The sequence below is a fragment of the Crocodylus siamensis genome, chromosome 2 (assembly GCF_052110815.1).
Source record: "Crocodylus siamensis isolate JL-2025a chromosome 2, ASM5211081v1, whole genome shotgun sequence".
NCBI classification, from domain to species: domain Eukaryota; kingdom Metazoa; phylum Chordata; order Crocodylia; family Crocodylidae; genus Crocodylus; species Crocodylus siamensis.
The window spans coordinates 54,629,347-54,654,829 of NC_143396.1; the positions used below are offsets into that span (position 1 = coordinate 54,629,347).

At 38.4% G+C, this 25,483-nt stretch overlaps 1 protein-coding gene across 5 annotated transcripts in view; it reads right to left on the reverse strand.

Moving 5' to 3' along the window:
* The window catches only part of FRYL (FRY like transcription coactivator), a 246,895-nt gene that overhangs the window by 42,166 nt on the left and 179,246 nt on the right, over nucleotides 1–25,483 (reverse strand). For 4 of the 5 annotated variants that reach the window (XM_090035895.1, XM_090035897.1, XM_090035896.1 and 1 more), the window contains 13 exons: nucleotides 25,183–25,304; nucleotides 24,451–24,641; nucleotides 23,527–23,621; nucleotides 21,306–21,913; nucleotides 20,671–20,768; nucleotides 17,027–17,197; nucleotides 15,769–15,909; nucleotides 12,168–12,365; nucleotides 11,117–11,278; nucleotides 10,552–10,626; nucleotides 9,162–9,338; nucleotides 5,657–5,860; nucleotides 2,506–2,676 (listed from right to left, as the gene is read on the reverse strand). In XM_090035895.1, coding sequence (XP_089892021.1) covers nucleotides 2,506–2,676; nucleotides 5,657–5,860; nucleotides 9,162–9,338; nucleotides 10,552–10,626; nucleotides 11,117–11,278; nucleotides 12,168–12,365; nucleotides 15,769–15,909; nucleotides 17,027–17,197; nucleotides 20,671–20,768; nucleotides 21,306–21,913; nucleotides 23,527–23,621; nucleotides 24,451–24,641; nucleotides 25,183–25,304 — 2,413 coding nt within the window. The remainder of the gene's footprint in view (nucleotides 1–2,505; nucleotides 2,677–5,656; nucleotides 5,861–9,161; nucleotides 9,339–10,551; nucleotides 10,627–11,116; nucleotides 11,279–12,167; nucleotides 12,366–15,768; nucleotides 15,910–17,026; nucleotides 17,198–20,670; nucleotides 20,769–21,305; nucleotides 21,914–23,526; nucleotides 23,622–24,450; nucleotides 24,642–25,182; nucleotides 25,305–25,483) is intronic. The other variant, XM_090035899.1, reaches the window with a different exon arrangement.

Sequence of the window (25,483 nt, forward strand, 5' to 3'; positions counted from 1 at the left end):
GCCAAGACCAAGAAACTTGCCTTGTAAGATGTTGGCATGGCAGGGGATCTGTGAGGGGCCTGATCCTCATTGTGTAAGTGCAATCCTGGCCCCTTACCTGCCATCTGCCTTGGGATGCACATGCCAAGCAAAATGCCTTTGTGTGCCATGCTCTAGCACCCGTGCTAGGGGTTGCCTACTCCTGTGCTAAATGGAAAACTTGGTATTACCCCCATTAGAAAATGGAAAATGATATAATCAGTGCAGTAGTTGACAGGATTCTTGCAGTTGACTTATTATGATTTTAAAACAAGCCTACATTACTCTTACATTGTGAATATTACTAGTACTGATTCTAAAGACAGCAGAAGGGGACTTATTTATGAATTCTAGTAGTGCTATTCTATGGTCTAGCACAGGGGTAGGCAACCCTCAACACAGGTGTCAGTGTGGCACACAAAGGCATTTTTCTTGGCATATGCGCTATGGGACGGATGGCAGGGAAGGGGTCAGAGCTGCATTGCCACAACAAGGATCAGGCTGCTTGTAGCTCCTCCACGGTTCCTCCCTGGCATGCCAACATCTTAAAATAAAAGTTGTGGGTGTTTTCAGCACGTTGCCCCAAAATATTGCTGACTCTTGGACAAGCACTAATGATTTCAGGAGTGGCCAACCTGTGGCATGCAAGCCACAAGTGGCATAGGTAGCCTCTGCACATGGCATGCATCAGACCAGGGAGGGGGCAAGCACCACAGTGGCAAATAAGGCAGGGAGCAGAAAACAGAATGGCAGACTGTGAAGGAAGCACAAGGCACAAAGCAAAGAAACAGATTAGGCAGGGAACTGAAAGACAGGGAGCAGAAACCAGAGGGGTTGATTGAGTAGGAGAAGGGGATTGGAGTGGTATTTGGGAAAGGTCTGAGGCTAATTTGCAGCACACCTGTCCAAAAGGTCAGCACTACTGATCTACTTGAACGAGTTGTAATCTTAGGCATTAGGCTATGGTCTTACAGCTGATGCAGCATGAGTGGGACTTCTTGTCCCTTCTTTACCTCTAATTAAACTCAACAGCACTTGATAAGGACATGGATCCACCTCAGTGGACCTACTTGCAGAACAATGATATTAATGTGCTAACTTTCATCAGCAGTCTTCTCACTTAACTGATCTCTCCACCAAAGAATGGAAACCACAACTAGCAGCTGCTGTTTATGATGCCATTATTTTCCCTGAATGGTGAAAGACTGTTTAAAAGTTAATATTAGGCCTAGATTATGTCGTCCATATCAAGGTTTTACCAAATAATTTTTAAACTTGAATAATGTGTTCTTATTTATTTTCAGGGTGGTTGCTAGTAATTGCATCATCAGATTCAGAACAGTGGGGAAGATGACAATGAATGCAAGTCCAGGGGATATGAAGGTCTTCAGAAAAGGAGTAAAGAAAAAGAAAAATGAGCTGCTGTTGAAACTGGGTCAAAAATGAAGGGCATGGAAGCAAAAGCCCTTGGTTTGGTGAATTCAAGATCATGAAGATCCAGATGAGCTAGGATCCTTTGCTATGGTGTACCTCTACCTTAGCACAGAGGAGAAAACAGCACCAATTCAAGAATACTGCAGCCGCCTCATCCCAAGATATTCAAATACAGTATCAGGAGACTTTAGATTTCAATAAGACTTGATGGAATTTGTGGTTGTTTTAAGTCAAGCAATGAATCATCTAGTACTTTTCCAAACATAGTGAAATTGCTAATTATACCAGTAATTTTAATTAGACCTAAACTATAAAATATAAACTAAAGTTCACATCTCATTCAAGAAAAGCCACCAGGGTAAGTCTTACAATCCTTATAATAATATTTTATAATACTAGTAAAAATACTAAGTATTGCAAGTGAATGAATGTTGTTTTATTTTAAAATGAATTTTAAGAGACTCAAAGGATTTTTAAAAATCTTAAATCAACTAAGAAACTGGAATACTCACAGATTTCTGGGCAGCCATTAGCGTGGTATCTGGTTTACTCCACATAGGACTTTCCATAAAATTATACCACTAGCATCTGTGGTCCTTTTTAAAAGATTATTTGATTGAACCAACTGCAAACACAGCTGGCCTGAGGTTTTAATCCCAATCATAGCACCAATCACATAAACCCAAAGAAAGCATAAAAGGAAAAAAAAAGTATTTGAAAGAAAATACTTCTACAGAAAGATTTCCCACACATCCAGGAAAGCATCTCACACATTAGTCTATTATTATTCTGCACCACAAAATGGTGATTAAGAGCACTTCATAAATATTTTTAACCTGTGGTAAATTTCCTGAGTCCATCATACGAGTTTCTCATTCCCAGGAAACTTTTAACACGTTAAAAAAAAACACACCGTAACAGGTTAGAAATATTGAAAGAAAATTGAATAATCAGTGTAACAGATGAAAATTCAGTTGAAAGGAAAGCAAAAGCTCCTACACAGTGCTAGAAAGAGCCCAAATCAGCCATGCACCAGCCCACATTTCTCCCCACCTCAGGCAGCTGGTTGCTAGAGTTATCTAAAGATGAAGCCTCCAAACTTGGGGTCTCAGCTCTGATTTGAAGCACCTCCTCTGTTCCCACACTGCTAGTGGAATCCTGAGACTGAAGTAATGAACTTGCATGATCGGATACTGTTTCATCTACAGCAGAATCATTATTTAACTAGGAGAGAAAACAAAAAGAAAATGTGAATTATTCCAGTAATTAATTGAGGGCATAAGTTAAAGGCAACAAAGAGTTACCTGCATTCATATTTATCCACATATCACAAAGTTCATATTAAATTAGCTGTACACTAACTATATCATTAATAACTGTGCTGGTGAAAGGCGCTGGACCAAAATCCCTGAACAATAAAGATCTTCAGCCATGGGCAATGATAGTGCAAGTTTGTGCATCAACATACCCCTACTCTGACTATCTGTATGGAATTTTAAAATTAAAATCTTTATTGCTAGTTTCTAATGTCACTTTTCCTATTATAAGAGGGCTTCTTTATGTCCTGTACTTGAGTAGGTCTCCTAAAAATGAAAGAAAAATTGAGGAAATTGGGATGAAAGGTTTATTTCACTGCAACAAAGGAGAGGGTAAGAAGTAAGGAGTGGGTTCTCTCTCTCCTCCCGGTCTCCATTACTGCTTTTGAGGTAATTCAGTTGACTAAACAAACACTTTTAATAACATTCTAATACTTTCACTAAGAACATTTTTTTAGTGAACCGATCTAAATTTAATCAATTCAAAGCTGGATTTGGTCTCTTCATCAATACTGTAATTAAAACTTGTATGCCAAAACAATGATTGCCCTTGCAAAGGGCTAAATAAAATCCACTTTGGGGTGCTGAAAAACTAAGATAACACAAACCAATTAATAAAGGTTCTGGAATATGTAGATGGTCTAGATTACAACCAGTACACAAATGCCTAAGATGACAAAGAGAACATTATGTTCTGGGCATGTCTATAGATGCAGTTCTGTGCAGAAAATTCAGGTGCATTAAGCCATGTCACTGCACACATCTAAACATGCGCCTGTCGGGAACAAATTTGCTCCCAACAGGTTGCAGCTGGTCCTGCCCTGTTGTGTCCCCTTACAGTAGCCAGGGGGAGCTCCAGGCTCCACTGGGTGCCAGCCCCAGGAGGGCAGAGGGTACAAAGGACGGTCTTGATCATTGCAGGGCAGGGAAGAGCTGTCCTGGCTGCTGGGCAGCTGCCTGCCAGCCACGTGGAGATCAGGACCTATCCTGATCTCCACGTGGCTGGCAGACAGCATCTGACCAAGCTGGGACAGCTCTCTCTGCTCCTGCTGCCCAAGTTGACTGGAAGCAATTTGATCCCGGTCAGCATCTACACATGCACTTCAGCACATTAGTTTAATGTGCTGATTCCTAGTACCTATATCTACAGGTATTAGAAAATGGCACATTAATCTACTGCACAGTAACTGCTGTGCATATGCAGAGCATGATGCTTTACTGTGCATTAGGATTAGTCTAATCTGCACTAAAATGTTTCATGTAGACACATCCTCTGTGTACTAAAAGTGAAGGCAAACTTTGAAAGAAAGTTAAATACTGAAGTTGTAATACAATAATGCTTTTAATAATTAGTTGGTCTAGATTCAAATCCTAGCATATTATTTTTTTCAGAAGCTTTGCTAAAAACTGTGGATTCATTTAATATAGTATTTTTAAACCCAATCCCTTGGTCAAACATATCCCTCCATTATATATTATTAAAACATTCAATCTGCTTTCTTAAATATCTTTCAGATATATCATTGTCCTTCATTGATACCAGCTTACCTATACAGTACAAGAATCATGCATTTTGCACTAGAGAAATGAAGTTAATGTACCGTCACTAGTTCCTTAAATCAGTGTTTTCCAACCTATGACTCACAACCCAAAAAGTGGATCGCAAGACTATATGAAAGGGTTATGAACAGACTTTAAAAATGCATCAACAAACTTTAAAATGGGTTCTCTTTTAAAAGGAGAAAAAACATGGGAAACCATAGCTTTTCCTTTGCAGGCTGTCAGAGATCCAGCCTGGAAGGGACTGTTTGGGACACCCCCCCCCCCCATGCCATATATACCTCCCCTCGCCCCACACCCTGTGGGGTTTGGGCCTAGGGGAAGGGGGCAGCAGGGCGGGAGTGAAGGGTGGTGGCCAGCGATATTTACAAATGGGTCCTGGTACAAAGAAAGATCGAGATTTACTGCCTTAAGTCATCCTAACCCTAAAGATGTGGTTTACAGATTTTCATATTTAAAAAATGCCAGATGAGTTTGTTAGTGATGTGTGTACAATCTGGGCATAACTGAAAGAGAATAAGACCATTTCCTTCCTATTAAAAAATTATGAGTGAAAATGGATAGTCTTTCCACATTACAAACATATTTAAAATATTCTAATAGATTTCACTTGTATGAATATTTAGACCTGCAAATAGTTGTAATGTAAAAAAATTACTTTAATCTTGTGCTAATTTGTATAACTGAGACATATGAACAGGAAGCAGTGCTGCATTAGTCTATTTTACGTTAGAACACTATGAAGAAAGGAATGGATTAGCAGTTTTAAAGGTGGGAACATTTAATTAGAATTCCCTTAAGGTTTGGGTTGCTGCTGTTACATTTTACTTTTTGATTTACATTATTTCAACTAACAATTGGAATCCAAGATTTCTTTTATGAAATATTACTTAGTAATTAATCTCTAAGGTACAATTTTCATAGGACTTTAAAATTTGTATTATATAGAATTAGCAATTTACAAAGGAAATACACTGCACTGGAAACTGGAATGTCAACTGTAATTTAATTACTGCTAAAAGGGGAACCGTTTTTTTGAGTGAGATTATTGGCAACTCACTTTACAGGGTTCAGGAAAGGCTCTCCTGGCAAGCTAAACATACTAGTCTTACTCCATCAGTGCCCTGCAAATAGGGGTGAAAGGCATGTATATTACTGCCCCCTAAAAGATTCAGGTGAAGATTTAAAGAGCAGATTTCAGTTTTTATAGTGATATAAAAAGCGTTCTCTGGAAAGATCAACTGATACGAGCACTTAAACCAGTGGTGCTCACGATTCTGCCCCCTCCAATACCAAAAATTAATTTCTTTTAGAGAGGAACAACTTACCATCTGTGATCGGGATAGTATCTGACTGGCAGTCAATGCTGCTTCTTCTTCAGAGGACTCATCAGTATCCTCTTGATTGGTTAAGTTCAAGCTGGGTGTGCTACCAGAGTACTGACATTCCTGAAGGGATGGGGTGTCTCCCTTGTCAATGCTGTCGAGCGAGCGCCTACGAACTCCCCAGTTAAAGTTGTCCATACTTTCACCCTGTAATAAAAAAGTTTCTGTTAAACTTCTCAAATAAGCAAAAATGAAATCAACCCCCATGATAGCACAGAAGAGACAGAAATATCAAACGCACCGTGAACAGAGTTTCAATCAGCCCTTCAATTTCATTGAAATTTTAAATTAAATTGTTTGTACTTAAAAGAATTAAAATATATGGCAAATACTCTGCAATTAGCATCAAATAAATTATAATTTTTTCTCTTTATATCTTGTAGTGGGAACTAGCTAAATATATTGTCTTTAACTGGATCTGTACCAATATTGCATATATTGACTACAAAATACAGACAAACACACCACAGACAACACATGAAACAAGCCAATGCACCAGGCTGCAACTTACCTGCAGCTCCTGGTTAGCAAAAAGGAAAACACACATAATTAGCAAGAACGAGGACAAACACTTAAAGATACTCTATAACCAGGGGAAAAGATTTATTATATATGGATTTGCCAACAGTAAAAGACTGATTCAAGCTCTGGAAAAAGCTTAAGTCAAAAGAGCTACAATTCAAAATTCTCTTTTTATGTAAAATTGGTTATGAAAAAGTTGGACAAAACATTTAAACAACATATGTATGGCACATTCTCTTTCATGTAACATGTAAAACAACTGTTTAAACAAGCAGCAAATTAAATCCTTGAACTTCAGCAAAGAAAAATTTTTTAAGTGACTATATATACTTGAAAAAATATATACAATCATGATTAAACTACAGATAAAGTGGTATTGTTATGAGTCATTACAAAGGCTATTTTATTTTCTTATTTAGGGGACCTATTTCAATATATGGATCCTCTATCCTCATTTTCCAACTGTAACACTTAGGATAGAAGTTTTCCCAAAGTAAATGAAATCTATATTTTAAACGCTACCTCTGCCCCAATCAAAGAGGACAGCTACCTCTACAACATTTCTACTGTAGTCAAACGTGGAAGTAGAAATTCTAGAGTTACTCCCACAGGTTGTCTCTTAGAGTGAACCACAATGTTAGAGTCATGTTAAAAAAAATATGAGAGCAGTGGGGACCAACCATTTTGGCAAGAATGCCACAAATCATCACCTACCCTCCCCAAGTGCCAATCCAATTTCTGTTCTCTACTGATCTGTTACTTTGCAGGGATGATTGTACCATGAGTAGGGGGATTGATTACATGATCTCCTGAGATCCCTTTCAGGATCCCTATTTTTCTCTGATTCTGTATATTGTAGCTTTTTTCTTAGTAGTTTGGTTTGCTCCAGAGAAGCAAAAAGAGTACTGGTATGCAAAAGAAAATAAAAGACTTGAGGCTGCAGCACTGAGACTATCCTTAAGCTAACTGACTTTTCCCCAACCTTTACTTTATGAGAGACTCTTAACATTGTTAACATTTATTATTAGCCAGAAACCATATAGCACATTTAAATACAACATTGTTTCCATTATAACATGGTAATAATTTAAAGATAAAGTTCTAAATCTGAAAATTCTGAGTTGCTACTAGTTTAACTCTCTAAATTGTGTATCAGTAAGTAATCAGTTATGCAAAATGTTATATAAAGTGGGGTGAACTGGACAACTCAGAATAAGAACTGGCTTTCCCTTAGCCTTATTTGTTATTAAAATGACACTGAAACCATACACAATAGTTCAGATTAACTTGGAAAAATAAAAGTCTTCCTATCCTGAAAGCCCCTCACTTAGTTATCAAAATTGAAGGGTCAACGGTGCTTCTACTGAGACTTGATGTTTCTGAATCCAGCTCTTCTGTTCATTTATGCACAGTTTATTTGAAGGATCAGTTAGAGGGTAATAGAAAAGGTTACAAGAAGCCTGTCTGGTACATATGGGCATGCTGAACTGTAGTGAAAATATAACGTGTGGGGTGGCTAGTCAGATCAGCCGAAGGGACAAATGCAAGATGTGGAAGGCAGAAGAAACTGAAAAAAAGCCAGGAAAGAACAAAACAAGAGCCTGCAAAGAGAACTAGACAAATGAGGAGTGGAAGGAGTGATTGTCTGAAAATTCAGGTAAGTCTCTATGATTTCTGGTCGTCTGATTCTCAAAACCTATCACTTCTCCCTGTATTAACTGAATACTTCTAAGTACTATAGATCAATAGGCCCCAATGGGGTAAATTAAAGAGTGCCAGGTTTCTTCCTCCCCTTCCCATCACCTTTTTGGTCAAACAAATTCTTTAAATCAGGTGTGTCAACTATATGGCCCATGGTTCGGATCTGGCCTGCAGAATCCCATCATCTGGCCTATTGTGTTGCCCAGGATCTTGGACTGGACTCGCATGCTGCACAAGCCATGCAGGGCCAGATCCAGTGCACACTCCACACACAGTGCATGGGGCTGTATCCAACATGTACTTCATACCACATGTGGGGCTCAATCTGGCACATGTGGAACACCAAGCCAGTTCCAACCCATGTGTGGCACATGGGGATGGTCCAAGGTGCTCACTGCGCCTACACAAGACCAGCCCTGTGTGCGATCTAGCTCATGGTGCCAGTTTGTGGGTCCATGGATCACACCCATGCCACTGATCCGTCCCACTGGTCCTGATAAGTGAAGACACCTCTGCTTCAAATGATGAGAATGCATACAGTGCCCAGAACTAGCATCATGAAGTTCCTGTGTGTAGCTGTGGCCTGAATTACTGCCACAGTATAAATAAAAATAATCAATAGTTACTATAATTCTAAAAACTTTTTGCTACCTAATTTTCTTACTTTTATAAATGGAAGAAAAAAAGTGGTGGAAAAAACCCCCCATGATGTGAATGGCACAGTTAAAGGACAGCTACTCCAATTAAAAATTTTTGCGAAAACAATGTAGAACAGTCTGATAGAGCACAGAGGATGTCTCCTATATATTTTATACTTCTCCTATTATCACACTTGGAATTTTGGAAATACATTAGTGTTTAAGATTAAACTGTATCCTTATCCTTACTGCCCTATTCCTTTCAGTAAGATTTTCCATAGCACCAAACACAGATGCTCACCTTATTCTTAACCAAGAGATCACTGCCTCACAGGGTTACTGAACAAAATTATGTGATGGCAAAAGAACTATTACTTTTCTTTCTCTGAAACACATTTTTGTGAAGTGAGTGGGCAAGCTGTGACTGCATTTGAGGTTGCAAAGTTCCAGTCAAGATTTCTTTCTGATTCCAAGTCAATCAATTTATAAGACCCTTCAAATCGGATGTAGAAAGGAACCAGTGACACTTTCTTAATACTGTGCATTTTAAAAAGCAGAATGATAAAATAAAAATCCCGAGGTCTCACCTCAGCATCTTCAAGCTCAACATCTAAAAAGTCAAAATCTTTAAAAACACCAAACTGCTGTTCACTGGTATTATCTTCCACAGCCACTTCCTCTTCTTGGATTACTTCTTCTGTTGCTGAAATAAGACTAGTTTGTTGATCCCCAACTTCTAAGTCTTCATTAGACGAAAACACAACCTACAGAAATAGATGAAAAATGTACATAAAATGACTTAAGTGATGTTAGGAGTTATTACATATGAAAATTTGTAAGAGATTTACCTCACTAGAAAACTTTAGTCCTTACCTAAGCAATCTCATTCTGCTGTTAATTTATACAGGTAAATAACAATGACAAAATTACAATAAAAGGAGGAAAATAACTCTTTGGAGTTAATTCCTATAATCACAAGAATAGTAGATTGTAAGGGCAGAGGGAATTTACTATGATAATCTAGTCTGACCTCTGCATGAGAGAGGTTGTATTATTTACCCTGCAATTCCTGTGGAAGTACAGCATAAAGTTTCGAAAAGACATCCTTTCTTGACTTAAAGACTTAAGGGGATAAAATAAATATCGATTTTTGACAAATGATTTCAATGGTTAATTGTCCTCATGGTTGAAATTTGCCCCTTATTTCCATTTTAAATTGGTTCAGCTTCAATTTCAAGCTACTGTCTTTTCTTACACCTTTGTTGTGCCACTAAAGAACTCCTGACTATGAGATACCTTTTCTCCAGATTATGATACAAGCAACTCTTAAAATTCTCTTTGATAAACTGAATAGATTGAGCATGTTAAATCTCCTACCAGAAATCAGGTGTTTCACATTTCAAATAGTTTTTATAGCTTTTTCAACACACCAAAATTTTGAATCCAACATTTCAATGTCCTTTCAAAAGTGTATAATAAACCACAGCTGAATACAGAAATCAAATGAAATGTGGAAAGACTACTCCACAGATATCTGACCACCTCTCTACTTTCATGCAATATTCGACTGTTTATACCATCCATGGTAGCCTGAACCAGAGTATGTAACTGGGTGTTCATGTTTGATTGGCTATCCACCCTGACAATTATGGGTCAACTGTATAAACACAAGAACAAACAAACAAAAATACATATAATTTAGATGGTGAAGTCCAAGATTATGCACTTTAAAAACACCATTCAATTGCTACTTTAGGCCCTTCAGGAATTCCACTCATCTAAAAAAAATACGAATAACGTATGACATAAGAGATTGCTATTGGACCAAACTAGAAGCATCTTGATGATGATTCATCATTATTAATAATTAGAATTTGAAACCTATAAGTTTAGCCAGTTTTGTTTTGGATGTTTCGTTTCTACTACCAATATCTGAATACTCAATCATCTTTCTGATTAGAATTTACAAATACTTACTGATGGATTCTTGGGAAGACCAGATTCTGGACCACACAGGGAAAGCACATTCATTAGCTTCTCTCTAGTTCTCCTCTGGAAAAAAAAAAATACACAGCATAAAATTTACTAGAGATACAAAATCTTCTAGCCAGACTGAAATGTAAAAACACATGGAACTTAAAAGTAGATACAATGCCACAAATGGGCAGTTCTGCCTCCTGGGCAGCAGCCACATACGGGACAATTGCAGTGGCCAGAGGACCACCAACAGCAATAGCTGTTATTTTTGTGTCCCCCTTAAGTCAGCACCTGGTGCTTTGCTCACCTCCCCTTAGTTATGCTACAGAATAGATATCAGATATGTTGAAGTCTCGTAAGAGATCTTAAAAAGAAAAAAAGATTTTCACAAAACATGTTTACCACTACAAAATAGTTAAATAATTTAGTAACAGTTAAGAATTTGTTATCCACACTATTTCAAGCGAATGTTTTCTCTCTCATACAATTACATCCATGTTACATACATTAGGCCATACTTTTTATTTAGTCATAGTAGAGCTTGCTGTATATACATATAAAATACCTGAGACAATTGCGGTCTCTTCCAGCTGACAGGGACCAATGCATTTGAATTAGATCCTGATGAAGTTGAAGACGTGCTTCGAGTGACAGCAATGGCTTTTGGTTTTCCATTCCTACCAGCTGCGCTGTGCTGATCACCATATTTATTCCCAATAATTGGGGTCTGCCACAAGAAAACACTAGTTAAAATATTAATATACAGCATATTGTTAATCTTAGAGCTAGTAAGTGGTATCACACTGAAACTTAACTTCAAAAAATCATTCTATAAAGAGCATCAAGTATGATAATGCTGAGTACCCATACATCATGGCTACAAGACAAAGTAAAACAAGGTACCTACTACCTAAAACACGGAGAGCCAGTATATATTTGTATCTTCTGAGGCCAGAGTAAGAATTTGACTGGACCAAAGTTTTGTGACCCAAGTTCTGTGCCAACTGGATTGTAATCTACATCACAAAATAATTTACATATAACTGACATCTTTGGCCCTGAAGACGCATATGTTTGTACATGCATACTATTATTTTCCCTGGAGAGCAGAAGCCCTTCAAGGCCAGAAGTGACAATTGGAAAAAAGCAGCAACCTTACCTAAAATTTAGCTAAATTGTTCTAGATAAGACTGGACTATACTGAATAGGATTTCTTTATCTGAAGTAACCATGGAATAATGCAATTCTTACAAATTTTGATGATCCTTATGGGTTTGTTCGTCCAAGTCTTTAAAAAAAAAAAATTGGTGAGCACTTTCTCACGTGGATAGCTCCATTGCTTTTAATGAGTTCACTCCCATGGAGGAAGTACTCAAAGAGGAAGGGCTGAACAGACTGAACCCAAAAGGAATACAAAGCTCACTTTTCAGTAGGACCTAATTAAGTTGAGTCTGATGAATAAACTACTTCGAGCTCAATATTAGTCAAGATTTAAAAAGTGCTTCATATTTCTTGTAATTGCAACCTTCAAAACTCTTGGATCATAAACACAATTGATAAAGAATCTCAAAAATGTACCTAGAAGTCACCATGTTCTAGCCACGTATAAGAATTACCTCTGATATATCAAAATGAAAATCTAATGTTTTCCCAGGAAGTTCCTTGGAGACATTATTAAAAATTTTTGTGAATGAGATCTCAGGAGAACCTATATCACCTCCATAAGATTTTGGAATATCATTAGGTACAACGAGACTTGCTGATCGAGATACCACCAGTTTCAAAATATTGAGGGCTTCCTTCCAGTATGGGCTCTAACAGAAAATAAAAAACAGACATATGTTACCAAATAATTCTTTCCAATAGATGCAGCAGTTTTAGAACACAACAGATTCTGTGCATGGTACTTTAGCTAGATATGGGTTTTTATTAAAGATAATTTAAAATTAGTTAAGCAAAATGTTTAAAGTCTTTCAGCATCAATCTTCATTCTTCTTAAAGATCCAAATCAGTTCTGAATCTTTTTGATCGAGCAAAACTAAATCATTCAAACACTATGTGGCACTACAACTGGCAAGTATCCTCCACTCCAGACTTTCCAGCCTGGGGCTTCAGATACTCCCAGATCCATTGGTGGGCATCCTATGTGCAGGTCCAAGCCCGGAGGCTTAGGGTTTGGATGCCCCCAAGTCTCACTTGCTCCTAACCAAAGGCTACAGGAGTAAGCTTGGGAGGAGTCTCCATTTCCATAAAGTAGTCATGTAGCCGAGATCCTTCCATTGGGCTGGCCCTGCATGCTGCAGGAGCTGCGCACTATGGGGCAGGGTGGAGCTGGCACCACATGCTGCCACCACGTGCAGCCAGGAACTGAGGTGGGAGCACGGGAGCTGTGTGCTGTGGGGCTGAGTTGGCCCTGCACACTGCCACAACATGAGGCCAGGGACTCTGGCAGGAGTGCTATTGGGCTGGGTGGAGCTGGCCCTGGACGCTGCTGCCATCTGCAGCCAGAGACTGGGGTGGGATTAGAGGGAGCCCCATGCTATGGGGCCAGGTAGAGCTGGCCCTGCTTGCTGACACCACACGCAGCTTCAGGGACTTGCACACTCCAGAGACTCCAAAGATCCTTGCCCTCCCTCCCCCCAAACAGAATTGTAGAACATATGGATCGGAAGGGACCTCAGGAGGTCATCTAGTCCAATCCCCTGCTCAAAGCAAGACTATCCACAACTAGATCATCCCAGCCAAAGCTTTGTCTGGCTGGGTCCTGAAAACCTCCAAGGACGGAGATCCCACCACTTCTCTGGGTAACCTGTTCCAGTGTTTTACTAGCCTCCTAGTGAGAAAATGCTTCCTAATATCTAACCTCAACTTCTCTAGCTGCAACTTGAGAATGTTGCTCCTTGTTTCGCCACACACATACAATTGAAGACGGGTAAAAGCTGAGGAGGATCCTATAAACAATGCTTTGCCATAAGGTATATGAACATGCAGACAGATCACAGAATTCAGATATCAATTTGCTTGTGCCCCGATATTTAAAATCAAGTTCATCAGCCAATTATAAGATGTTGGAATTTTTTGCCTCATAATTGTATTTTTCTTGTATACTTCATCTTGTATTTTAAAAATGCACACATTTTAAAATAAGAAGTACATGGATATAAAGTAAAGTGTTACAGTAACAATCTTGGACACTATCTAGGACAGTGCAGGTAAGCTGCAGGTTGGAATGACGCACCTTGAGTCAAAGGTGGCCAGGCACTAGGATCTGCCCACTGTCTGCACTTCCCCCCCATGACAGCAAAGGGAAAGCACCTGCAGCCAAAGTCCCATGTCCACAGTGGCCCACAGGCTACACAGTATGCCACCCCATCATGTAGGAGAGAGGATAGAAGAGCTCTCTATACATTTAGTTTGTGTATTGACTTGAAATTGGGGTTGGCCTTCTACGTGAGATAACTGAAAAAGTGAACTTTCTTCTGAAACAACCATTTTAAAATCAAGAACAAGGGCAGTCCTGCTTTAAACTGCTGCTTGAAGAAGGAAAACAGCTTGCTCAGATTCAAAAGTGCTCCAGGGAAGTGGCTGTGTTTTCCTCTATTTCAGAATTCAAGTGGCTTGGTAAGGCCATTTTTAAATCATCCAAACTGTTAATTTAATTTGAAAGCAGATTTACAACAAAGCAGCTGGAACAGATGGGGTTTTGCCACGATTACTGTTTAATTTATTCTAGTATGACTTTACAGCACTCCAGTGAAATGACTATTTTGAAAAGAAGGTGCAACTTCCACTTCTCAGGAGATTTACTTTAACTCAGTACAAGTTAGATTGCATTCTAAATATATTAAAATGCTTTATATTTTAAATTACATCTTCCCATCAGTTTCAATATCCCCACACAAAGAATGCTGAAAGCAATGACATACTTTTTTACATAAGGTCATGAAAAAGTAGTTCTTGAAATAAGCAGGAAAAGAATTTGAGTACATTACAGAAAACATCTGAGCTAAGTGCACTGTACTTAATAGTGATGCCCTTCCAAATATCGAGCAGTTCCAGCTTTCAAAATAATAGGGAGAAGAAAGAGGGACAGAAAAAGTGGAGAGGAAGAAGAGATCCACACACAGCTTTTACGGAGCTGCAGATTTTTGGATCCCAGCAGATGGAAAATCTTCTAGTCTTTGAAAATGTAAATCAAGGTACAAACTTCTTACTTTGAGGACCAGATATTATTTACCCAACTAGATTTTTGTGGTTTCCTTCTTGTACAAACATTCTGATTGAAATTCCTTTAATAAAGTCTATACTCAGAGATCAAAAATCACCTACAGGAGCTCAGAGATGAAGAGGGCAGATGTCAAGAAATGGAAACAACAGCTTCACTGAACATCCAGTTTTGGCTAATGTGTCCTGACAACAGTACAATAACTAAAGTACCTATCTATCAATAATAAAATGTCCAGAGAATACTACCCTTCTGGTTAATTACTATTAAGCCCGTTTGTGGAACTATATTAATGGAGCTCAGGAAGAAAGGAAAAAAAAATCAGAAATATGCAGACCCTAAAAGACTGTATGCTCCAGGCATTTTTATAAAATATTTTCACAAAAAGCTCAAAATTTCTTCCAGGGTTTATACTTTCAATAAACTACATTCCAAATGCAAAACAATGAATTACCAAGGATGCAATTATTGTTGTTTATTGTCTGTTTGTTGCTATGTTCCAAAGAAATGCACTTAGATTTCATTAAGCTTCATTCGATGCATCTGTGAGGAACATTACTATTGGGGCAACTAGTTCAATTGAAGACTGAACTGCAAAACTTCTCTCTGGAAATCAATAATTTTAAAGAAGAAATTTTCTGCAGTTTTGTAATAAATCGATTCCCTTAATCAGAAATTAGTGCTCTGATACCTGAGGGCTCAGCTGCTGTTAATATTTTGAATACAATGGCCAAAGCCTGGAAATAAGTAAATGTGTTTGCAGATAGTCTCACTAAATATGAGTTGTTGGAGATTTGATTATATACAAGAAAAGGTTTATTATTTTTAAAACAAACACTATCAAAATTTGCCTTCAGATTCCTATTAATAATAAATGATGTTACTGTACTTTAAATGGTCAAAATAGATTTAAAATTCAGCTGTATGAATATTTTTCTGGATATTATAAATATAAAAAAAATTCTGATTATTTACTTTTTCAGAATACGTACCTGAACATATTTACCAATAACCTTTATGATCTCCAGATTGAACTGCTTCACTGGTGCTGCAGACAGGTCAATATGACTAAGAAGACTGTAAATGATTTGCAGCAAAGATTGCTGCATGCTAGATAACCCTTTTTCCAACAACTAGGAAAAAAAAAAATCAAAATATGGATTGCAGATAGACTTCTTCATGACAGAAAAGATCAACAATAAGTGACAGATAACTCAGATTCAAATTTATTTTTCCCTGCACTGTTTTATATGGTAAGCTAATGGTTGATTTCAAAATGTCATGTTATAACATTTAAAGGAGGATACATTAGAGAACTGTACTCTCTATTCTAATATTTTTGTCTATATTCACATTATTCATTGACAGAACTTTGGCAATATTTTAAACATCAGTATATGTCAAAAACACCTTTAAGCAAAAGTTGTCAGCCTAAATAAAAGCTCTTCTCTACAATCATAGTTCCTGAAGCTCCCATTGTTTATAGTGTTTCTTTAATAGTTTAATATATTGTATGTAAGCAGGAGAAGCTGCAAACAAAGCTACACACAGGACTTAAGATCCAAGTTGGAAGTTTGGGTCATGATGTTGTCTTTTTATTATTGAAAAAAGTATTCACAAGTAAACTCAAAGATTCATTTAGGTAGTATAAATTAATTTTAAGAGACAACTTCTGCAAGCTCTCTATGCAGAATACTGCTTGTAGAAGCAATGGCAGTTCTGCACGTGGAGAGCATGTATTTTTCAAATTGCTTCGAGCCCACATCACACAACGACATGAATCAACCTTACCTGATTAAAAATGTGTACTTCCTGCTCAGGATGACTTTAAATTATTACTAAGTTGAAGCATACAATTTCTATGACTATTTGTTCTAAATCTCTTTTGTTAAAGTAAAACACATGCGAGTTGAACATTCAGGTTTGATACTAGTGAGAAAAGGGTACTAAGAGCTAGTAACAGACATAAATGGACAGAATAAAACATTTATTGCAAAATACTACTCCTAGAAAAACAGACCCACCATTAGATGGAACATTTCTAATTAAAAATTCATATTTACTACGTAAGGTGGTTTTAGCAATCCTTTTTCCACTGCCTAAAACAGATTAATATTACTTTACAGTATGAATGACTTTCTAAAATGTTTGTTCAGTTTTCAAGATAATTTAAAATATAAGACTTGCTATCAGCATGTGCACTGTTTAAGTCAAACTGTTTCAATACAATTTATTTTCAGTAAAATTTACCTCTGCAAGATAAGTTACAAGGCTAAATGTGGTATCTGAGAAGGAGTCATGCAAATATCTACACACTACATTGATCCAGTTAGAACAGTCTCTGGAATAACTGTGTGTGCTGTATAAACTCATCATATGAGCCAAATTGGCAAGGGTTGGTGACTTTTCCTCTGCACAAACCTGCAAAACAAAAAACAGATAAATTGTTTCTTTCATGTAATAAAATTATCTGAACTTACAGAGCAAGTAATTATTTTGAGACAATGCAATGATTTACTTTTCCCAAGGTTTTATGACTTACTTTTCAGTAACACAGAAGACAAAGCTGTCAAATATCTATATTTCACATTGTTATTTGAATACTTTAATTCACTGTAAATATAACAGAAAGAGTTGCTGAGAAGGTTTAAATATTCTGTTCTATAAAAACTGTGCAGGTTAAATGAAATAATAAAATCCCAGTGCTGGGTTTATGCCTGTGGTGATAACAGTCTTGGAGAGGGTTTCGCTATGACAGGGAATCATAGAATCTGGTCAACAAATCTCCTAACACAGGGGATTGGCAATCTATGGTCCATGGGCCAGATCCATCCAGCCAAGAGGGGGAATGCAGTTGTGCCATACTGCCAATCCACTCTGCAATGTTTCCCTCTGCAGCTTCTGAGCCCAGGCTGGTTGCTCAGGGGCTAGGAACCTGAAAGCTGGCCAGAGTGGGGGAGTGGCAGAGAATTCTGGGATGCAGTGAAGGCCAGGTTATAAGCTCCAGCCTACTCCAGTAAAAAGCTGCCAAACTCTTGCCTAACAGGGCTGCTCCCTCTAGATATGACCTTGTCTTCCATTCCACCACATCTCACCCTGCATCTTCCAAATTTTTGGATCCATGCAGCTTAGCTACCGGCTTCCTACACAGAAGTGGCTTGCACTGCTTCATATGTATTTCAAATGGGCTAACTGCCCAAATTAAATGTGTCATCAGCTTGCGTAATAATGGTAAAAAATCTGGCAAATAACTTCCTTGCTGGGTTAACTTTAAGAAATGACTTCATATCCATTCATTCAATTTATTAAAAAAATGACCTTTAAAGAGCTAAATCAAGGACCCAGTTGAAGGGGTCAACAGGGCTTCTGACAAATGAGCACCTTGAATCGATTTATGCAACAGATTTATTCTATTTCCTCCATTTCATACCCAGAGACAATATTTTGAACTTTGTCTTCTAATACTTTGAACTTTGAGATATGTCTACCAGGACGGTGTGAAGCTTTGTTCCCGATTCAACTCAGCAGAGATTCAGCCGAATTCAGTGGCCGAATCTCCAAATCAAATCAGGAGGACCCTTTAATGTCTCTGAATTGAATCAGAACTCTCCAAATTGATTTGGAGAGATTCAGAGATTTGGACAGAGACACAGCTTTAAAATGTTTTTTCTATATATCTCAAGGTACCAGGTGGCTCATTAACGCTGCGAAGGTGGGGCAAATGGAGCGTCCCACAGGAGTACGCGGGGCTGCCCAGTGCATTCGGCAGCAGACCTGGAAGTGGAACAAAAGCACTTCTGGTCCACTTCTGGGTCTGCCAGGGAGCACGCAGGGAGGTCCCCCCTCACTGACATTTGGTGCCTCCTAGGTCTGGGGGGGCACCTGGGGTCCCCCCATGGCCAATCATTGAGTTGGGAGAGCAGGGAGGTCACCCTGAGCACTCTCCAGTGGACCTGGAAGTGAACTGTAAGTACTTCCAGTCCACTTCCAAGTTCACTGCTGAGCATGCAGGGGGGACTCCCCCCATGCTTCTGTAGCACACTTCATCCACCCCAGCATCACAGCATCCACAAACCGTGCCTGGTACCTTGAGATATGTAGAAAAAACATTTAAAGCTGTGTCTATAGCCGAATCACTGATTCTCCGAATCAGCATCAAATCTTCAGATTTGGATTCAGCCAAATAGAATCACAGACAGTGATCCAATTCAATGAATCAATCCAATTCAATGAATATGACCTGTTTTGCACACTCCTAATATTTATGTCCGCAGGCAGTACTAGAATTTCCAGTATTCAGGGGTATGGTATGGACATGCACCTAAGCTTAGATTTTGCCTTTATATTTCTGGGCCAAAACCCCAGATCCTTCTTAGAAATGCCACTACTGAGTCAGTCATCCCTCATTCTGTATTTGTGTATCTAGTTATTCTTCCCTAGGGAGAGTGGCAACATGTAGGGGGTGCACAGGGGTGAATGCGCACCCCCCGAGAGTGCTAGTGCACGCCCCGACAGATCACACTCCCTGCTTAGGCAACTGGCAGGGGGGCAGACGGAACTGCTGGTGCCCCCTCTGCGAGCACCAGCCGGGGAGATTCCTTCGGCTCTGAGATTCCTTCAGCCACTTCTGGGAGTGCCACAGCCACTTCCTGGTAGGCGCAATTGGCCGCAGGGGAATCCCCCTGGTTGGTGAGATGGGCCATGGAGGGACCCTACCCCCTGGTTGCTGACTGGTGACTAGAAGGGAGGGGGAGGCATGTGACCCCCCTGACTAAGGTGGCACCAGTTGCCCATACCTAGGGATGCGAATAGACGTTGTTTTTATACTGCCATAACAAAATTGATGACAGCACAAACTTGAGCATGAAGATGTCATTGTCCTTTGGCACACACAGATGCCTAAATTTTGCCACAACAATGATCCTAGTCATAATTTGTGCCACCTTTTTTTTTGCAGTCAATGTCTGCTTTCTTACGGCAAGAGAATGCATGCAGCTACATCAGGCATTAGCTCCTGGAGCAACCAAGGGAAAACAACAGCCTTGGCTGACTTGCCCTGACACGGGGCACGTATCTGTCAGGCAGGGGGAACTTCAACTGTGGTCTCTAGACAGTTCTCCAATTCAACACCTATCCTCCAACATGTCTGCAGCCCTTTAAAGTTTTGTGTCATCTACAGACTTGATTAGGAGGCTATCTATTCTAGCATCCAAATCAATAACAAACATAAGAGAGAAAAATCAGCTGTGTTAATGTGATTGATGTCAGGCAAAGGACACACCAGGGTGGCATCTTAAGGAGTAATTTGCTCAGTAAGTCACAAGTTTTCATAGCCTACTTATGCAATGAATGTTCCTCCTTTTCCCCTTTTTCAAGGATGGGCACTACACTGCCCCTTTTCCAGTCCTCTGGAATCTCTCCCGACTCCTGCAACTTTGTGAATGTCACCAAGGGCTCTGAGATTCCTTCAGCCAGTTCCTTCATCTTCATATGAACTTCCAAGTAATTTGTATTAATCTCTCCAACTCTGTCTTTAGCTATCATGACTTTCCACCTCTCCCTTTCTCCTTCCATCCCCCTCCCTCTCTCTATACCCATATATTTTTGCCAAGTAACTGTTGAGCCGTTCCACCTTCTTTGCATCTTCTGTTAATAGCTTACCCTGGCTACTAAGCAGTCGACTCATAGCTTCCCTGACTTTCCTTTTCTGACAGATATTGGCGAAGAACCTTACTGGGAACAGCGGAGCCATAGGTTCTAACTCCTGTGGCCAGGATTACTTGTTTTTCGACCAATATCTATACAACTTAAAATGCATATATACTGCTAATGACATTTATGAAAGCCAGATTTCTGAAAGATACCCCAAAGATCTTTTTAAAATATTTACATACCTTTGCTATCTTGTCAGCTGTTTCTTTACAGAACTGAGTGGGGTTATCAAAATGTTGAATTAGATGAGGCAGTAAACACAAAATGTTAAGAGGAAATCCTGTATACAGAGAAAAGGTGTTGAAATTAAGTTAACACCCAGCAAACCTTCAGTATTTTGGAAACATTTATCACACGATTTCTCTAACCAAAGCTGTTCTATTATTTAAGACAGAAGTAGAATGATCATGCAGCCAATTAAACAAAATTACTAATTAACTCAGTACTCTTACTCAGAGCTTTGGCAAAATTCTTAACACAGTCTGCGAAAGTTTAGAAAAGTATCAAATGATAAAGCTATTATAACTGAATGGTTTTAGAAGTAAAAGCTGTATACAAGCCAATTTCTTTGGAAACAGGGTACCAAAATGTAGCATCCTATTCCAGTGTTCTTCCTTTGCATAATGTTTCTGGACAAAGGATCACAAACTCTTGCTACCTGACATAGCAATACTCATAATCACAATGAGGATATAACTGCAATCTTCACAGGAAGCTGTATATCACTCTTGAGTTTAAACATCAAAAGATTAAATTTACTTTTCTGTTCATTTATAGTAAAATACAGTATCATTATGTATAGATTTAATATATATACCTGCTAATTGGGAGGGATCCACCAATGAATGTTTGGAGACTGTGATGAGTTTACTGAGGAGGTGGACTGTCATTTCCTGTGTAGATGCTGAGGTAAAGCCCTTAAGGAAGAGCTGCTGAAGGCCTGGAAAATTATTCCATTTCAGTTTACTTTGCACCTTTTCTATTTTCTCCCGACTCTCCGATTTATCCAGAGGCAAGTGAATAAGAAGTTTGTTGAGCAGCCTGAGAGCCAGGAGATATTCATACTCATAATCTGATTCTAACAAGGATGATGCAATCCAAAATATAGTGGCCATCAGGTTGATGGGATCAGTAGTGGGCTGCACATCATTCATTCCTCCTTCTCTTAGAGAGGAGAGGCTTCTAGTCCTTGCTAAACTACCACTGTGGTTTATCCTTCCATCCATAATATCCAGTGTGTTGCTCCGTCGACGGTCACCTCTCCGGTCACCAATCAAACTCAGTCTCAAAGAGTTACTCCTGGTGTTGCTGTAACATCCCAAACAACTGCCACCACTAATAGGGCTTGTGCTTAGATTTATCTGTCCAGTGCTTTTCCTGTTAGCTGCATACTTGTTTCCCATCACAGGATCATGGTATGAGGTTCTACAGTACAATGCAATGAAATAAATTATTGCATATAATGTGTCATACTGTCAACCTCTACAGAGATAATCCAGTATAATTTATTTCAAATTTTGGACAGCAGCAGAGCATATAAACAGATCTAATTTTTCAGTATATAAAATATACCTTACCACAACCAGTGTTAGATCCTGGAATACACAACATACTCAAAAACATTTAACACCATTCTACACACAGCTTCTTCCAAAGCCTAAGTAAACAGGAATGGTTAGCAAAGGCACTGAAGTTCAGTCAACTTCATCTCAGCAGACAGGTGGGGGAATCAAATCAGATCTAAATCAAGTCTAGATATCAGCCTCTCATTGCAAATCAGGTCTCAATATATAAAGCCAGTTTGGGGCCTGAATCTGCAAAGTACTAAAGACTCTCAACTTGTACTATTTGCAGTATCCAGAGGTGAGTGAGAAAAATGTTGCAAGGTATTTCAAACACCAGAGTGAATACGTAAGAAGAGTGTCTCTACGACAGTCTCTTATTCTAACACTTGGCATTATACCTAGAAGCCAAACAGAAGTTAATTTTAGCTACAGATTAAAGATGTAATCTATTTATCAAATATTTCCAAATAAATTGGCAGCTGCGTTAGAGCATGTCTTTCACTAGAACATTTTGGTAATTTAGTTTGATTATGACTTCATAGAGACATTCAGTTTTTCCTGGGAGAGCCACTGCTCTCCCAGGACAAACCACAAGTGTGAGATGTTCTTCTAAAGTAAAAAACAGACCTTATGATGAGAGGCTGAGAGCCATTGGGACTCTTCAGCCTGGAAAAGCTTGGAAAATTCTCCCAGATTATCTGTATATATGTAAGCAGCCTGTGACACAGGCATGGGTTACTGGTAGAATTTTATTGAAAAAAATAGTGATCCCATTAATATAATAATGCTTGCCAAGGCATGTTTTTCTTTTAATACAGCAAGTCCCTTGGAGAACCAAAATGGATACAATCTCATTTATAATGAGTCAGATTATAGACAGTGTAGGGTTTTTTCTAAAGGGAAGTCAGGGGTTCAAAACTGTTTTTTACAACTTAAAAGATAACACATTTGGCATGCAGAGTAAGTGCTCTTAAGACGGATTTAGCGTCTGTCTTATTTAAAGAAATCAGATTCATAATTATTACAACTATAAAGCTATTTAATATTACAAATAGCACTCACCACTACACAGCAAGTCTTATGCAGAAATCTTAAATCACTTTTAAAAAGCTGGCCTCATTACCTCCATTATATTGACTGGGAAAAAGGCATAAAGACGTTAAAGGATTTACCCACGGTCACTTAGGAGCTGATCCTCAAAGGTGACGAAGTGCCCTCTTTTCCACTAATTTATTACAACTGGAGGCCTAATCAATTTCACAGAACTGAGGCATAAAGGGTCAGTGTCAGAGCAGATCTAACCGTTTTGCTTGACTGAGGCCCAAAAGATAGAAAATTGAACACAGCAGGATGTGTTTGTACTAGGAACAAACTGTTCTGAAAAGGTGATGAAAAAGGCTTTGACTATATAGTAATAACTAAATGTAATGATCCTAACCTAGCAGTTAAACTACACTATATATCAGTACTTACTGAGAAAGCGCAGAAAGAAGATCATAATGCTTCATGGTTTCAGCCAACGTATCAATGGCAGACTCTAGAGTTAGAAGTAACTCTATGACAAAACTCTAGAAAAGGGCACAGATTTACAACATCAGTGAAGACTGCATAGGACCAGTTAACCAGTGACGTAAAAACAGAACAAACTGTGTTAGAGATTAATCAATAAATACGGCATGGGATTTAATGCACAACTTTAATGGTGTAACTTCCATGTAGAGTGAAAAACAGCATCCAACAACAAAAATATCCAATTTAGTTTTGATTCTCTAGTCCAATACCACTTACAAGATTCATATCCAATTCTATTATCTCCCTGGATTCACATGCACTACTTTTAGACTCTCTTTTGTGTTGTGAATCAGGTTAGTTAATTTCTAATGCATACAGTGATACAGCTCAACTTGTTTGTTTGGCCACAACATCCCAGTAAAACTTAATATAAAAATGTACAACACAGTTCTCTTTCTTCTTAATATTGCATTGTTTTATTTTAAAATACTGCATCCTCTAGGAATCTGGTCAGTTACAAAGAGTATGTGTCCTGACAGGAAATGACTGTTTCTATTGAGGTATAGAAAGCTAAAATATTTGGAATATTTGGTCACCTTTGAAACTAATGTTAATGCAAAAATCATGATTTTTTTTTGTTTAGTGTTTAAGTGACATTTCAGAACTATTGTGTTCAAGAACTGAACTGATTATCAAAGAAATAATTTTAATCCCTCCATTTTCATTATTTAGAGAGAAGCCATCAAACAGCCTATATTTTTTACTATGTAATTAAAAAAAATACTATTAGAACAATAAAGAGGTTTAGCTTTCTTATTAAAAAGGGGAAAAACGGTAACTGTAAGATAGCTGCAAGGAAAATAAATTAACAAAATAAACAAATACCTGAGCTTCTTCTCCTGCATCTCCAACAGTTTCCACAAGTCTGGAGAGGACATCAGAAAGTGTGGAGGCGGTAAGAGGCTGCTTCAGAGCCCTAAATATCTGAAAGGATCTCCCAGCATAGTGTCGAGAGGAGCAAGAAAGTGCAGTTTGCAAAGCAACTTCACTGAGACGATGCTCCAACTGAAATCCTGCTATGACAGTAAATGAACATCTAGATGATAGGACAGGCTTTATCTTTTTTTCTTTTCTTTTTTCTTTTAAAGAAAACTAAATGTTGCAACTCTAACAAATTACCATTGTTATTACACATTTGTTTTTAAGCAGACAAATTCATTATAGTTACTTCTTAGTTGGGCATTTAAACTAGTTTGTTCTGCTTTTATTTTTTTCCTCTTTTCCTTGACAGGAAATCCTCACAAAGACCCATCTAATCACTTAGACATCTTTCCCATATTACTGAACAGAAATGTTAAGAGGGGGATAAAATATTTAAACATTAAATAGCCATGGTGGATTTGTAATATATATTTTTTCTTTCTCCAAGTACAGGTTATAATGACATCAGATTTTAAGAGTAAACCCTTATGAGCTATGTCAAATGAAAAGCATTTGAGCTGGAAACAGAAGGTCACTTTCTGGAAATTTATGTTTATTTCTAAGAGATTTCTACTTATTTTCCAAAGTATTCTTTATTTTATTGAAATTAGTATAGCAAAATGTTTTCTAACATACCTGAGCTTGATTGCTTAAATATGGACACAACGTGCTTTAGAAACGCAGTTAACTGCTCAGCACTCTTAATACTAGGGTTTTTGGCTGAAACATCCTCATGATTCCAAAGTGGACCCCTTTTCCTAAAAATAAAGCCAAACAAACAATGTGGTGGAGTATAAAATTATAAACATACAACTTCTTATCATTATTAATTGATGTGGCACTTTTCACCTCGAGAAATTTCCAAGGCATCTGTCTATCTGTAGCAGGGGTATCAATTTACTCGGCCCCATGGACTGGACAAGTGGCACAGGTCTGG